Source organism: Psammomys obesus, unplaced genomic scaffold, assembly GCF_907164565.1.
Source record: "Psammomys obesus unplaced genomic scaffold, mPsaObe1.curated_primary_1811, whole genome shotgun sequence".
Classification (NCBI taxonomy): domain Eukaryota; kingdom Metazoa; phylum Chordata; class Mammalia; order Rodentia; family Muridae; genus Psammomys; species Psammomys obesus.
Genome location: NW_026586816.1, coordinates 3,909,536 through 3,924,741, shown reverse-complemented (window position 1 = coordinate 3,924,741; position 15,206 = coordinate 3,909,536). Strand labels below are relative to the sequence as shown.

Genomic DNA, 15,206 nt, shown 5'->3' with positions numbered 1-15,206 from the left:
TCTCCTAATTACCACCATTTTATTTACATATATTAATATACCTGATCAAACATAGCCCGGGTATATTTTAGAACAATGCATAATAAACTTAGTCATTGTTTTCAGTTACGTGAAATGATTTAAACAGCAAGCAACTACGAAAGCAGCCTATTAGCTGCCCCGACCTCTTCATTCTAAGCAACTAGGCAAGTGCTATCACTGAGCCACTAGCCTAAGTCCTGTCAGATAGATGGCTTGTTCTTTCTGTACCTCTAAAAAATCAGGTTAACAAGAGTTTCTTTTCTTTTTTCTTTTTCTTTTTTTTATGAAGAAATTGTTCTCTTAAGAACAGAAAGTTAGGTTCAGAACTGTGATAATCCTTAAGCCTCATCATATTACAATTTGTCCTTTCCACAACTGACAGGATGAACTCTTGAACTATGTGTACTGGTTCTCCACTTTAGCATTTCAAAGAAGAAGAAAGTATTTGGAGGAGTTAATCGCAACACGGAATATCATACAGAGTTACACAGCTCACTATACTAAGTAGTCAAATGCATACTCTGAAATAGATCAAAACTAATCTTTCCCAAGGACTAACAAAAGAAGCACTCATCCAATTTTCTTTCCCTGCAATAAAAATAATTGCATCAAGTAAGAATCAGTACTAGATCATCCACCATCACGGTGAGACTCTTATATACTGGCCCTAAGTAAGTGCATTAACAGCCCTCAAAGGACGCTACAGCTGTTATTCTAGCTGCAATACCATGGGGAGTGTAGAAACAGCACAGCCAATCTCATCTTGGGCACTTACTTGTATTTGTTAGTGGGATGGCATGGCTTCTCTGGGTCTCACAAAACAGAAATGGGGAGATTTAGTCTGCATTCCATACAGAATTAGAATTCTTAAACCTTTTAGAAGTTTACAGTATTTACATCAAGATCATTACCTATTATACACAGATTTTACCAATACCATTTGTGCTGATTGTATGACACTTTAAGGTTATAATTCCAAGGAATTCCAAAAATATCAGGTACGTTGGTAAATTTAGGTTTTATACCACAATGAAAATTAAAAACTTTGCTTGACTAAGAAAAATCATTTGAAATGAAATTTTAGCCTTTCTTTGTACTTTTGCGTGATTTTAGCATTTAAAAACGGGCTTTTATCTCCTATGTACTTCCTGGCTCCCATCCTAAGTGCTGGCATTACGGGTGTGGGCCGTCATGCCCAGTGGGAATTTATATCGATTTGTTTACTTATTTGGACGTATGTGGCATGGGTGCCAGATGTATGTGTGAGGGAGCGCACATGCCTGTGTGCATTCATGAAGAAGCCAGAGGCTGGGTGTGTTCCTCTATTGTTCTCTATTTCAATCCCTTAAAACTGAGCTGTTCCCGGAATGGAGCTTGCCTCTTCTGCTGTGAGTGAGTTCCGGGACTCACCTGTCTCTCTCTGCCCACAATGCTAAAGCTAAAGGCCTGCAGAGTTATACTAAATTTTTGTTTCTGTTTTTCAATTAATAACTTCTTTATTAAGGAAAAGCAAGTCAAGGTCACAGTCATATAAACACTGACATTACAAAGTACATGAACAAGGGAAAAGAGGAGACAAACCCATTACACACCTGCTAACACTGTCTCACCCAACACGACCATAACACTCTGCCTACAGCCAATCACATACAATAAACACAGGCAAAATCTTCCCTAGAAGATACACTGCTTCTCTTTGAAGGCAGCAGGTACCCCAGAAGGGTACCTTCTCTTGACAGATCTTCATGTTTATTTTAAATACTGTCACATTACTAGTTTTACATATATATATATATAGCTTCTCAGCAAAGCATTTAAAAACTACCAAAGATGAGGTGGCTGAGGACTCAGCTCCAATTATCTCCAAATACCTGTCATCTGTTCCCTGACCTTTCTTGGTTGTTTCCAGATGAACACTATTTTCTGTGGGCATCGTCAGTGTAAGGCTGGATTTCCTTGGAGCTAAATCCTGCCTACTCAGCTTTTTACATGGGTTCTGGAGATTCAGACACAGGCCCTCACACTGTCACAATGAGAACTCTTATCCACTGGGACATCTCCTCAGTTACAGGAATTTTTTTTTTTTTTTAATGGGGCCAGCATTGCAGGCTGCTGGCAGGAGACAGCAGATGTGATCCCAGCATTCTTCTAGATCTTAAGTTAGGTAGCAATAGCCCACTGTTGTTCTCTATTACAATGATTCATTATCTCACATATGCCTTAACTTTATATTGTGTATGTCAAACCTTTTATGATAACTAAAAATTTTAGTAATTTTGTAATAAGAAAGCCAGTCTCATTCTACATGTGTGGTACCTGTAAACTAAAATCAAAAACAAAAGAACTTATTATTGTCTGCCTCCAAGGCCTTGGTAATGGGTACCATCACTTCTTCCAATGGTAGACAGTGGTCAAAAGCATGGCAGTGGCAGGCTTCCTTCTACATCTGCCCAGTTTCCATGCCCTTTCCATCCAAGACTCTTACGAATTCATAAGCAATTGTAAGCAGGCGACTAGAGCTGCAACAATTACCTGCTAAGTTTGAAGCATCAGCAGGGCTCAGCTGTAACCAATGGCGGGCATCAGAGTCAGCCACAGCATCCGTGGGGGTGCTTAGCTCCGGGTCCTCTTCACAGCTCTGCCACGCATTCATGGGTAGTTCTGGCTCATTGCTGTAGCCCACAGCTGTGTCACTACAAGTACTTTCACCTGGCACACAGAGCAACCAAAGGTTGAGACTGAAGCTACATGAAGATAAGGTTCAAAATTATCTCTATGTAAGTAACAACACTTACACAGCTGACAGGATTTGCTTAGGGGTTTGGGCAGAACATGAAGAAGCTGGTTGGGGTTCAGTAGTATCCCTGATAGACACCTGCTTAACAAAAATGGAACTTCCAAATACAAGGCATTAAAAGGCTTCATGAAGTAGTATTCTAGTCTTGTTTTACTCAATTATTCCATGCGTCCCAAAGTTACACCAAGTCCTAGCTCCTGTTAGGATCCATTGATAACATGAGAAGACAGTGAGACACAGTAGTCGGTAACTGACTTCACAGCATTGCAAATTCACTCTAGCGTTTCAAGCCCAATATTAACCCCAGGCTCAATCATATGGGCAGATCCCAGAACGAGGTGTCCTGCTACTACAGATCTGCAACACTGGAAATCCACTCCTTTAAACACTAGAAGTTTAAATTTGTCACAATGTAATTATGGAGAGACTTTAAGACTTAGGCAGTTACTTATTTAATGGGGCACAAGACAAACCGAGACAATTCTGCTGTGTGAGGTCACCTGACTACTTCTTAACAATGCCCAGTCAGCCCTTTCCTTCTGCTGCTGATAGGGCCTCAGCTGTGCTGTCTCTACTGCTGGCCTCTATCCACTTGCAAAAAAAAAAAAAAAAAAAAAAAAAAAACAAAAAACAAATGTTATCTCAATAAGCAGATGACCCATCCGTTTACTCTCAGATAGCATCCTCCACAGAGCTACAGGCAACAGAGAGGGAAGGCAGGGCACAGGAAGAGCTCCATTACACAGCACCAGGGCCAGCCCAGCATGCCTCCGAGTACAGGAGAAGAGAGCCCAGGGCCCAGACTTTGTGGCATATGACAATGTCTCAGGAGTCCAGTGAGATTTTCATTTTCACTTGCCCACTGACTTCAGTGTACCTCTTTGTGTTCCTTCTCTGTGGGGACTTTGTGGGAAAGGAGGCTTTCCCTTATGGGTCTGTCTGTTCCCCTTAGTCCCTCTTGTTCCTCTCACCTGGAGAAAGGCACAGGTATGGAGAGACAGGCCTCTTGTACAGGTAACTGACTAAAACTATTTTACCAACTGGATTAAGTACATAATTTCTAAGTTCCTAGATCAAAACTATTCCCCACAACCACCTCATGCCTACTTACAACATAACACTCCACTTAGAGAAGAAACTAAAACAGGCCCATTCTGCAGCAAGCATGAGCAAACCCTGTTTCCTGGAACTTACTCTTCTGTCTCTCCCTGCATCTTCCATGTGTCTGTTGTAAATCATCCTTCAGATCCAGCTCAGCAGGACTGCTGCTCCTTCGAACCAAGATCTTCAGACAAAAAGAAATGCTGCTTTCATTACCAGAAAGTTGAAACTTTTACCAGACTGTTAAGTTCCTAGCCTATTTTTTAATAAAAGGAGCAATAAGAGTAGTAAAACACTGAATGATATTTTCCTTTTGAAGGATGTGTTCACAGACTAGTATAATTAACTTCTGTTTCTTAAGATCGGAAACTCTAAGTCAGCTGACATAGCTGTAGGGATATACAGAGAAGGGATGCCAAATCCTGTGGAAGTGGTTTATTTTAAAGTTTGATTTGCTTCTCTAGTCAATTGCACACACAGCTCTCCAGGAGGCCTGGGCTCCCATGAATGTTTAGGCACAAATGATACATAATCCACCCAGAGTTCCAAGGGCTGCTCAGAAACCTCCTAGTTGCTGTGCTACAGAATTTTCTGACCACTGGTGACCACTGGACCTTATGTTACACACAAACGCTTAAAAATCAGAAGGTGCTGGGTGGTGGTGGCACCTTTAATCCTAGCACATGGGAGACAGAGGCAGGTGGAGCTCTGAGAGTTTAAGGCCAGCCTGGTTTTTAGAGCGAGGTCCAGGACAATGAAGGTTACACAGAGAAACCCTGTCTCAAAAGAACAAAACAGACAAAAAATCAGGAGGTAACTTGTATCGTCTAGCAACGTATAGATTGCTTGAATCATACACAAACTACACAAAATAAATAATACACATAAGCAAAATACGCAAACATACTCTCTGTGAAAGGTATATAAAATAAAATGTTAGCTTAGTCAGCTGACAGTTACATTAGAGCTATGCAAGAAGGTAACAGACATGAAGTGGAAGAGAAAAGACAGGCAGGAACTCAAGGCAGAAAGCACAAACTGGTAATCAGTAAGATCTACATGCAGGAAAGAGAGCTGATTATAACAGGCCATGCAGGGCAGCCAGAAGGAAAGAGAGGGGAAATACAGGCTCTGTGACAGAGGCAGGGGGCAGGGAGACTTTAACATGAGTTTGAGAACTCTGACCAATACTGACAATAGGAGCAAGTACACATTCTGGACAGTAGCCAAGTGTACTTACACCACAACCAGAAGGACCATTCCAGTACTTGTGCATGTGAGTGTTGGAGAAGAGAGACCTGCTAATGGAACTGTGAGGGCAGCTATTAAGGAGGGGAAGGAGAGAGAAAAAGGAGAATGCTGCAGCGTGGGACTAAAGCTTTCCACAGTGTGTGTGAGCATGAGAAAGTTAAGTCACAGAACAATGAGAATGATGGTTGACAAATAGAGGCAGGGAGAAAAGTGGAAAGAAAAAACCAGTCTTATTTCTGGTTTCTTATTTCTTTGGGCTGACTAGTCAAAGAAAATTAAATGGACAACAAAAAAGATTCCAAAATGGTGGGACAGAGAAGAAAGCCAGGAATGAGATAGAAACATTTCTCCACCAAAGGATATAAAACAAAAACAATGCCCAGGTCCCAAAGCCTGAGATTCAAGAACCAGTTAAAGCAAACGAATAAAAAGGGAGAAAATGTATAATCAGAGTTACTAGTCTTCGAAAAAGGAAGTCATGAAGTATTTACAAAACTCATGCTATATGAAAATTACTACACACATTAATAAAGTGCTTTATATCAAGTGACCCAAATAATAAGAGACTCATGGTATTGCCTTAACTACAAAGTAGAATGTGGGCTCATTGCTTCTGATTCTAGAGAGACAAGATGCCCAACTGTAGAACTCATCCACTTCACTTCACACTGGAGCTCAGACCTTCAAGTGCTATCCTCATAAACAGAGCTCAAAGCAATCCAATGACCTATTATAAGGGTAAAGCCAGTGCTATCATTGCTAGTGGCAAGAGAACTGACCAAAGCAGCAGTTCCTGATTGCTGAAGATGAAAATACAAGCGCTTTCCTAAAGAGTCCTCTTCAAGCTCGACACTCAGGTTTTCCACAGATGCAGATAAGCCAAGCGGGTAACTCACAAAGGTCACCAAACAACTCAGGAAACAAACCGCCAGCCATAAGAGTATCAGAAAAACCCTAGATAGATTCCAATGCCCAGAGGAATTCAGCATATCAAAGAGAAAATTAGAACTAAAATTTATGAGCATTTTACAAGCCTAAAAGATGGAATGAAATGACCAAGTAAAAAGAGATTATTAGAAGTTACAGATATATTTAAAAGAATCCATTTGAACTTTGAAGCAAAAGTATACTTGTGAGGTAAACACACACACACACACACACACACACACAAACACCATCTCAATCGAAGAATGAGAGCACAAACCCCCTACAAGTGCAAAACTAGATCCACAGGAACTCTGCTTGCATTCTGAGGCTCGTAGGAAGCACCTCTAAGGCTAGCTCCAAAGGTCGGATTATTGAACTGATGAAAGACAGAAGACACTTTTTTAGGTGAAATAACCCAGACTGCAACCATAGAGCCAAGAAGAATGGAAAACATGAAAGGAGGCTTAGGACACATGGGAGGCAGGGTAAGAAAGTCTATTTCTATCTAGAATTCTGAAACAAAAAAAGGGTGATAGTATTTGAAGGCATTATTACAAGATTCCTCTAAAATAGCAGAAGAAAGGCATCCATGGATGCACAGACATAGCATCTACCAGAATGAACAAATGTATTTGCCACATGAATTCTGTACTTGGATGCTCTGCAATGAAACTTGAGGACAATGACAAAGACCAACAAGAAACAACTAGACAAGATAGAGAAAAAAAAATCTCAATACCAAACAAAGACAAAAGGTAGTAGAAAACTTCCACCAGAAGAAGTGAACACAGGACTATGGTTGTCAAGATGCTGTTCAAGACAAAACACCCAAGAAGCAAATGAAGGCTGATATATCCAGGAGACAGTATATATGACGGAGATGTGGTCTTTCCAATTAATAAAGGAAAAGTAGATTCAACAAATGAGACTTAGAAGAAGCAGTTAAGGGGAACTAAGAAGAAGCAGTCAAGCTAGAGCACCCCTCCCTCCATAAACAAGAGCCACTTCCAGGTAAATAAACTTGAAAGTGTGGAGCAAAAGTGAGGTATTTTATATAACACAAATAAAAGATCCTTTTGTAGTTGAAGTTTTTTGATTTCATAAAATATACCATAATAAAGAATATCAAAAAGAAGAATTTGTGTTTACCAAAGATACCGAAGTAAAAAGCAGCCACACACGGTAAGGTTGTCTGTTACAAACATAGTCAAACTAACATGAGTAGTTTGTCAGTCTTTAGGCTATACAAAGAACTAACACAGGAGAGAGTAAATGAGAAAAGCCATTAGCTGGCATTTCACACATGAAACATGAACAGCCACTCAACATGGAAACCTTAAAGCTTATTAGTAATCTAAGAAATTCAAACACAATATCCCATTTCCACGCAGCTAACCTGCAAAACCTTTAAAAGTCTAAAAACACAAAGTGCTGGTGAGAACTCTTTACACTGCTGGTAGAGATATAAGTGGCACACTTATATCGTAGGGAAGGAGCATTCTATTTTATTGTGTATTTTATTAATGCTACTGCTAGACAAGCACACAGAGAAACATTTGAACATGGAGATCTTGAGAACTATATAAAAAGGTACATGGCCGTACCTTTCAGAAAACTAAAACACTGGAAAGACTCTAAATGCCCATCAATGAAAGAACAGAAAAATAAGTGATAATATTCATAGTGAAATATACAGCAGAGAAAACTCAAATGAATTCTTATATAATAGCATGTGAATACTCTAGAAACATACAACTGAGTGAACAAAAAAATAGCACCTGCAGGATATTTTAGAAACTTCAGAAACTAAGGAATATATTGTTTGAAGCCATATGCATGCAAATGACAGAGTAATACAAAGCCAACACCATGCCACTGTGAGAGAAGGCAAGAAAAGGGAGTTAAAAATCCAAACAAGCCTTTAATCTCAGCACTCAGGAAGCAGAGGCAGACAGATCTCTTTGATCCAGCCGGTCTACAGAGGCTACACACACACACACACACACACACACACACACACACACACACACACACAAAACAAAAACACAAAAAAACAACTCTGTCTTTAAGATCCAGCTATAGCACGCCTAGGCATATATCCAAAATATGCTCAAGTACAAACCAAGGACATTTGCTCAACCATGTCCATAACAGTTTTATTTGTATTAGCCAGAATCTGAAACAACCCAGATGTCCCTCAATGGAGAAATGGATACAGAAAGTGTGGCACATTTACACAATGGAATACTACTCAGCAATTGAAAGCAAGCAAATCATGAAATTTGCAGGCAAATGGTGGAAACTAGAAAAGATCATCCTGAGTGAGAAAGATACACGTGGTATATACTCATGTATTAGAGATATTAGACATCATGGTATATACTCATGTATCAGAGATATTAGACATCATGGTATACACTCATGTATTAGAGATATTAGACATATAATATAGGATAAACATACTAAATCTGTACACTTAAAGAAACTAATTAAGATGGGTAAGATGATAAATCCTCACTCAGAAAGGCAAATGGGACGAACCTTGGAAGAGGGAGAAAAGAGGGAACAGGACAGGAGCCTAACACAGGGGCCTCTGAAAGACTCTAGCTGCCAGGGTATCAAAGCAGATGCTGAGACTCATAGCCAAACTTTGGGCAAGTGCAGGGAATCTTATGAATGAAGGGGGAGATAGAAGGATCTGGAGCGGACAGGAGCTCCACAAGAAGAGCAACAGAACCAAAAAATTCCGGCTTAGTGAACTTTTCTGAGACTGATACTCCAACCAAGGACCATGCATGGAGATAACCTAGAACCCCTGCTCAGATGTAGCCCAAGGCAGCTCAGTGTCCAAGTGGGTTCCCTAGTAATGGAAACAGGGACTGTCTCTGACATAAACTGATTGGCCTGCTCTTTGATTACCTTCCCCTGAGTGGGGAGCAGCCTTACTAGGTCACAAAGGAAGATAATGCAGCCAGTCCTGATAAGACCTGATAGGCTAGGGTCAGAGGGAAGGGTAGGAGGGCCTCCCCTATCAGTGGACTTGGGGAGGGGAATGGGATGAGATGAGGGAGGGAGGATGGAATTGGAAGGGAGGTGGAAGGGGGTTACAGCTGGGATACAAAGTGAATAAACTGTAATTAATAAAATAAAATAAACACTATAAAAAGAAAATAAAAAAAAAATAGTAGATAACAAAACAAAATAAACCAAAACCAAAACAAAACAAAAGCAACAAAATTGGTGGCTAAAGCAACAACACCATAAATTGTTTTGGTGCTTGGGTAGGAATGGGTTTATCTGAATCTGTTTCATTGCAAAAATCAAGATCTATACAAGCGAGCTGACACATGCCTTTTTAAAACAAATAAATACAAGAACTCAACTTTGCTATCTTCTAAACAAGTAGCAGCAAGGAAGGGACCCTTATGTTTTATGTTTCTGAAACACCTATGTTTTCTATAAATATATACTGGATTTTAAAACACAAATAGAGATTATGAGTGAGTTATAAGCCATTTCTTCTTTATGTTTCATATTTCTTTTTTAAATGAGTACCTTCTTTACAAAATCAAACAAAACCATACCAGATATGCTTTAGGAATACTGTGTCAGGTAGAGGCTATCATCTAAAATACAAAAATGGGAATCTGAAATCAAGATTTTACAGGGAAGTACACCTGCCCAAAAATATATTGTACAACAGGAGACCAGGCAGTAAACCCCCACTTCATGCAGACCCCTCCTTCCATTTTTGTAGAATGACTGTATTTTATCTAGAAAGCAAGTACAACCTTAAGTGACTTCAAGATTATTTGGACCTCTAATCAATGTAAATGGGAAAAATGTATAACTACCATCAATAAATTCATTATTGTGGTATAATTTATGCTTGGTTTACAATAACAAAGGGATTTTCTCTTGGAAGTCTTACTGTTATTCCTTCATGCTCATGCTTCACATGTCCTTTATTCTCTTGAACAGGCTTGGGTTCTGAAGAGGTCAAATTCTGTGAATTTTCTACCCTTTGACCTAGAGATGGGGTAAAAATAATAAAATGAATGTTGGAGAAGGTAAAAAAGGAGACAGGCAGACTGAAAGGCAGGCAGGGTGGCAGAGGCAGAAACAGATAGATAAACCATTTTATCCACATGTTGTGGGGTGCACAGAGGAGCTGGTGGCTTTGGGTCTGCACTGGCAGCATCTATGCACGCGATCTACACAGAGGCCTGGCCTTGAGCTTCAACTGGGGCAGATGGAAAGCTGATCACTGTGGCTCAGTGTACTATGCAGTGAACTATGCCGGATAGGCACATGCAACACATCACTCCAGGGAGCTGGGCTTGGAGACAGATCTGGACAAAGGGCTGCCTGGGCTGGCCTGTGATACAACTAGAAGGGAAGACCAGAACAGCTCGGGGTTTGTTGCCTGAATATGGAGACTAGCACAAGAAAACAGAGACAGGGTCAATGATTTAAAAGGGAATGCCACCACAAAAACTGCAAAGATTTAAGAAAGATCATAAGGACATCTGATGAATAATCTGGAGCCAATAAATTTGAAAGAAATTAATATATGAACCAGTTTCTAGCAAAACATCAAAGCCAAATTAAGAAAAATCAAAGTAGTCTCACAATTCTTTAATTTGTAATTTTTACATGGCAAATACTGTATTTTTACCTCTTATTATAACATGCTGTTTTTGAAATCTGCACAGGTAAGTCACCGTAATCAGCTTATGTACTATCTCATATACTCATGTGATCAGAGTACTTAAAAATCAATCTCCTCTTGGAGGTCGGAGAATGTGCAGGTTCCAGGCCAGCCTAGGCTAATGGAGACCCTTTAACAAACAAGCAATGCTCTCTGAACTCTTCAGGAAGGAAGCACATGAGCACTAGATTGCTGGAGCTTTTCTTCTCTCAGGTGAACTTTATTAAAATTTGAAAGGATCTAAAAACTTTCTTTTAAGAAAACCCCAAGCAACTGGTGTATTCTCCCAAATATTTAAGGGAATATTGTTTGCTTTGTTTCTCCTGATAGTCCCAAGGATAAATTCCAGGCTTCCTATATGTTGGGCAAGTAGTCTACCACAAAGTAAGTGTGAGTATATATGTGTGTGTGTGTGTGTGTGTGTGTGTGTGTGTGTATGTGTGTGTGTGTGTGTGTGTTATCTCCATCCCTAATGATCCACATAAAACCCTTTAAAGAGTAGAAATTTTTCAGATAATATATTTTCTCATCTTTATTTTTGCTATAATTTATGTCAAGGGAGTTTTTAAGGAAAAGCTTCCCTTCTCATTTGCTAACTCTGGTAGTAGAAGACAGGAGATTCTGCTGACAAACAAGGCAGGTTGTTTTCTGACTGACTCATGGAACTAAAGTGAAATTGCCAGTACATTTACTGATATCTGTACACACTGAAGTGTGTTTTTTCACTGCAAGATACACTGCCACTGCCTGCAGCTTTGGTAACAACTGCCTGCCTCCTCACTTCCACACCCTATTTGCTGCTGAAAAGAAGAGAAACCAGATGCATGCTCTGAAAGGGTTCCTACCGACCTCAGTGAAGCCTGTGGGTTGCTAATACACAGCTGGCCAGCTTTCATGCCCATCCCAACCCCTCTAGCTCTTCCCATAGCTGGCCCTCCTGCCTCTCATGCTTCCTTCCTGCCTTCTGACTTGCTAAGCTTCTTTTCTCTGGGATCATTCTTTGTACCTCCTACTCTAGTCACTCGGGCCCCTCTCTAGTACCCAGTCATGCCAAACTTGAAGAGAATAGATGTATATGTTAAAAGAATATATTAAAAAGCAAGAAGGTTTGTGTCCAGAAGTCACATTCTTACAGTCAGATTAAAAAGTAAACATAGGGCTGGGGAGATGGCTCAGAGGTTGCTGTACAGGCCTGAAGGCCCAAGCGCAGATCCCCAAGTAAAAAGCTGGATGAGGCAGCATGGGGCAACCTGAGGCAGGGCAGGGGGAGACAAGAGGCTCCTCAGAGCTCACTGGTAAGCTTTCAGATAAGCAAAAAGTTTTGCCTCCAAATAAGTAAGTAAATAGTTTGAAAGTCATCGGAAAAGACAGCTCACAGTCGTCTCTGGCCTCTAGACATGTACACATGTGCACACTAGCAACACATACACACAACATGCAACCTCCCTCTCTCTCCTTCACTCCCCCCCCCGAAATAAATATTTAAAATAACCGTAATAGGCAATACTACCTGCAGCTTACCACCATCCCAAGCCCATCCCTGTACTTGGGAGGCAGAGACAGGAAGGGCCTGCCTGACGAGGCCAACCTGGGCAACATACTGAGTTCCAAGCCTGCCACAGAAAAAGAGGGAGACCCTGTCTCAAAATTAATCAGCCAGTCAAAGAACTGACATTTCTGCATACCTTGAGAAGAATCTAAGCACAAAGGCTCAGTAATGTCGGAGGTGCTGCTGCTCCGGGGGACCTGCTGCTGTCCCACCACAAGATAATCAGAGTCCGCTGCTGGTGTGTTCTCAGCCTGTTGGAACTCCTCCACTTCTGAAAGCATTAACACACAACATGCAGGAGTATGGTCGGAGATTTAAAACAAACAAACAAAAAACACTTCACACTTAACTGATTTAACACATTAAGTTTCAGATTTTGTTTGTTTGTTTGTTTGTTTGTTTGTTTTGGAAACCAGACTGCAGTGAGACACTCTGCATGCACATCACCATACTTCCTACTTATTAACACTAACACCCCATTCTATGAATACACTTTTCTCAAGTTCTAGTTAGCCTTTTGTTTTCCAGGTGAAGGAAGGGGGCAAGGGAAGAAATCCACAAAGATGGTTGATAACACTGAGACATCTGAAATTTCCCAGCACAAAGGAAAGACTCAGCCATGTAGGAAATGAATAGATAGATAATAATACGAGAGCACAGGTGGTACCAACACTAAACTAAGATGAAAGAAAACAAGAATCCCAACTGTACTCACCCTTCTAATAGATAATGTAAAGTGTACAAAAGAAAATAAATACTATTTAATACTCACATGACCATGTACAAAGTTGAACTAGTCACAAAGCACAAAATGATCTATATGGTATAAACTGGAATACTAAACATAAGCATTCAACATCTGATAATCTTGCTAATACTTTACATCCTCTATTCCCCTAAAGGAATAGAGGCTTCCCTTCTAGTCCATTTTTAAAGTGCACAATTCATTTTAATCTTTTAAGAGCAGCCACGACACCCTCCCCCTCCCTCTAGACTCACAGCCTCAGGATTGCATCATCTCTGCTTAGGCCATGTGCGCAGCATGTTGTTCTCTACTCAGCCAGCAGAGAGGCCCCTCTACAATGAAGGTGCGACTGCGTCTGGCATCAGTCAGCTCTGTCCTGTGTGGGGTGGGGCCTGTCTCACTCCTACCCCACAAATGGATCCCTAATCATGACGCAGGAGTTTCCACTCTCTGTAGTCTCTGAAACACTGATCCTCTTGGCACCTTCTGTTCTCTTCCTCCTGCTCTTCACTCCCCTCTGCTAATCTGTCCCCTGTTCCCTGCCCCTCATCCCCATGCTGCAGCAAGCATGTACATATCTTGTTATGAATTCCACATGCAAAGCCATGGCTCAGTTCTTCACTAGACTCCAAACTCAGTGATGAGGTCATAAAACTTCATATCCCCATACCCATGTCACCATAAATCAGCTAAAGTTTTACGACTTTAAAAAGAGAGTTCCCAAAACCCAGACTATGTTATTTTAACTGACTCTGTCACCTAGTTGCTCAGCTGCAATGGAGCTTCATTACATGGGTGGTACTAGTCCCATGTAAAGTCCTCCCATTTGGACATAAGCCACAGTGAAGACTCACTCCTCCTAAGGAGATTTGTGTGCATAGGATGAGTCTGGATTTAATACATGGGATTTCCACAAAGGATGGCTCTTCTGCTTTGTTCCACCCAAATGAAAATTCCATGTTCTGCTATACTAGTACAACTGCAAGGCCTCAAAACCATGAGCTTTGTGCAAGTCTTTGCTATGAATCAAAGTTTCAACTAGACCATAGTTTAAAGGTGGAAGCTAAAGAGAACCTGAGTACAAGAGAAAAGATGGGCCAAGATGGCATGAAGAGACAGTTTCATCTTTCCTAGGTCATCTTTGCCTAGTGCTTCTCCTGAGCTACAAAGAAGTGTTTGTTTTTCCACAGAAGACACACAAGGTATATGTGCAAATTTTTAATCTACCTATGCATTCCAGAGCGAAAACTAGACTCTTTTCACAGGTCTGCTAGAGTAATTAGCAACAGAGCCCTCAACACTATGGGGCCAGCCCTTCCAGTTATCTTCTTATTCTAATTTTACAAAATGGTGAAAGGAAGATATTAAATTCTTCACTCCTGCATCAGCAGAGGGAGCCCAAGAGCTTCCAAACTTTCTAAAAAATAATTGGTCAGTGGCTGTTTTTGTGGACAAAGGGAAGAGTGGGTTTTTCTCTCTGAAGCCTGGTGCCAAACACTGGTGGATGCCAGTTTCTGGGCTCTGAGCAGGAGTAAATAAGAGCTGAGCCAACACTGGCAGTGTCTTTCTAAAGAGAAAGAACATCGCCATCTGGTGGGGTGCAACACAGCCACAGCACCGTGGCTTCCAAATTAGAGTGTCCCCACTGGTCCTCAACACAGCAGACGAAGGACGAGGAGCCTGCTACCACCAGCTGTCCGCCTTTCCAACAGACAGGTCTAATACATCTCTTAAGGCTTTGTTTTTCCAAAACTGTTAAGAGGGACTTCTCAGATGGAGAAAGTCCAAGCCTGTAGAAATGACAAGGATGGAAGAATAGGCCACAGGAAGGGAAGGAAGGGAACAGCTACGAATCTTGCTGTTCTCTTAGGCTTGGGCTACCCTTGGAGTTGACTATCAATTGAAAAATGTGTTAAAAAAAGAATTTTCAATTATTCTTATGTTGTAACATAAATCCAACTTGCTGATTTGAAGATGTACATGACTTGTTTGTGTATTCAAAATGAGCTCTATACAATAAACAAGAGAATAACACTCTAACATCCTTTTCTTCCTAACGCTTCTCGGTCTCCCTCTGCTGCATGCTGTGGTTGAAGAAAAAGTA

General features: G+C 40.8%; 1 protein-coding gene across 4 annotated transcripts in view; it reads right to left on the bottom strand.

Annotated features, from left to right (window-relative positions):
• The window catches only part of Ralgapa2 (Ral GTPase activating protein catalytic subunit alpha 2), a 259,063-nt gene that overhangs the window by 146,366 nt on the left and 97,491 nt on the right, over positions 1 to 15,206 (bottom strand). For all 4 annotated transcript variants that reach the window (XM_055602595.1, XM_055602598.1, XM_055602597.1 and 1 more), the window contains exons 17-20: positions 12,494 to 12,628; positions 10,029 to 10,126; positions 4,013 to 4,103; positions 2,554 to 2,730 (exon numbers count right to left, since the gene is read on the bottom strand). In XM_055602595.1, coding sequence (XP_055458570.1) covers positions 2,554 to 2,730; positions 4,013 to 4,103; positions 10,029 to 10,126; positions 12,494 to 12,628 — 501 coding nt within the window. The remainder of the gene's footprint in view (positions 1 to 2,553; positions 2,731 to 4,012; positions 4,104 to 10,028; positions 10,127 to 12,493; positions 12,629 to 15,206) is intronic.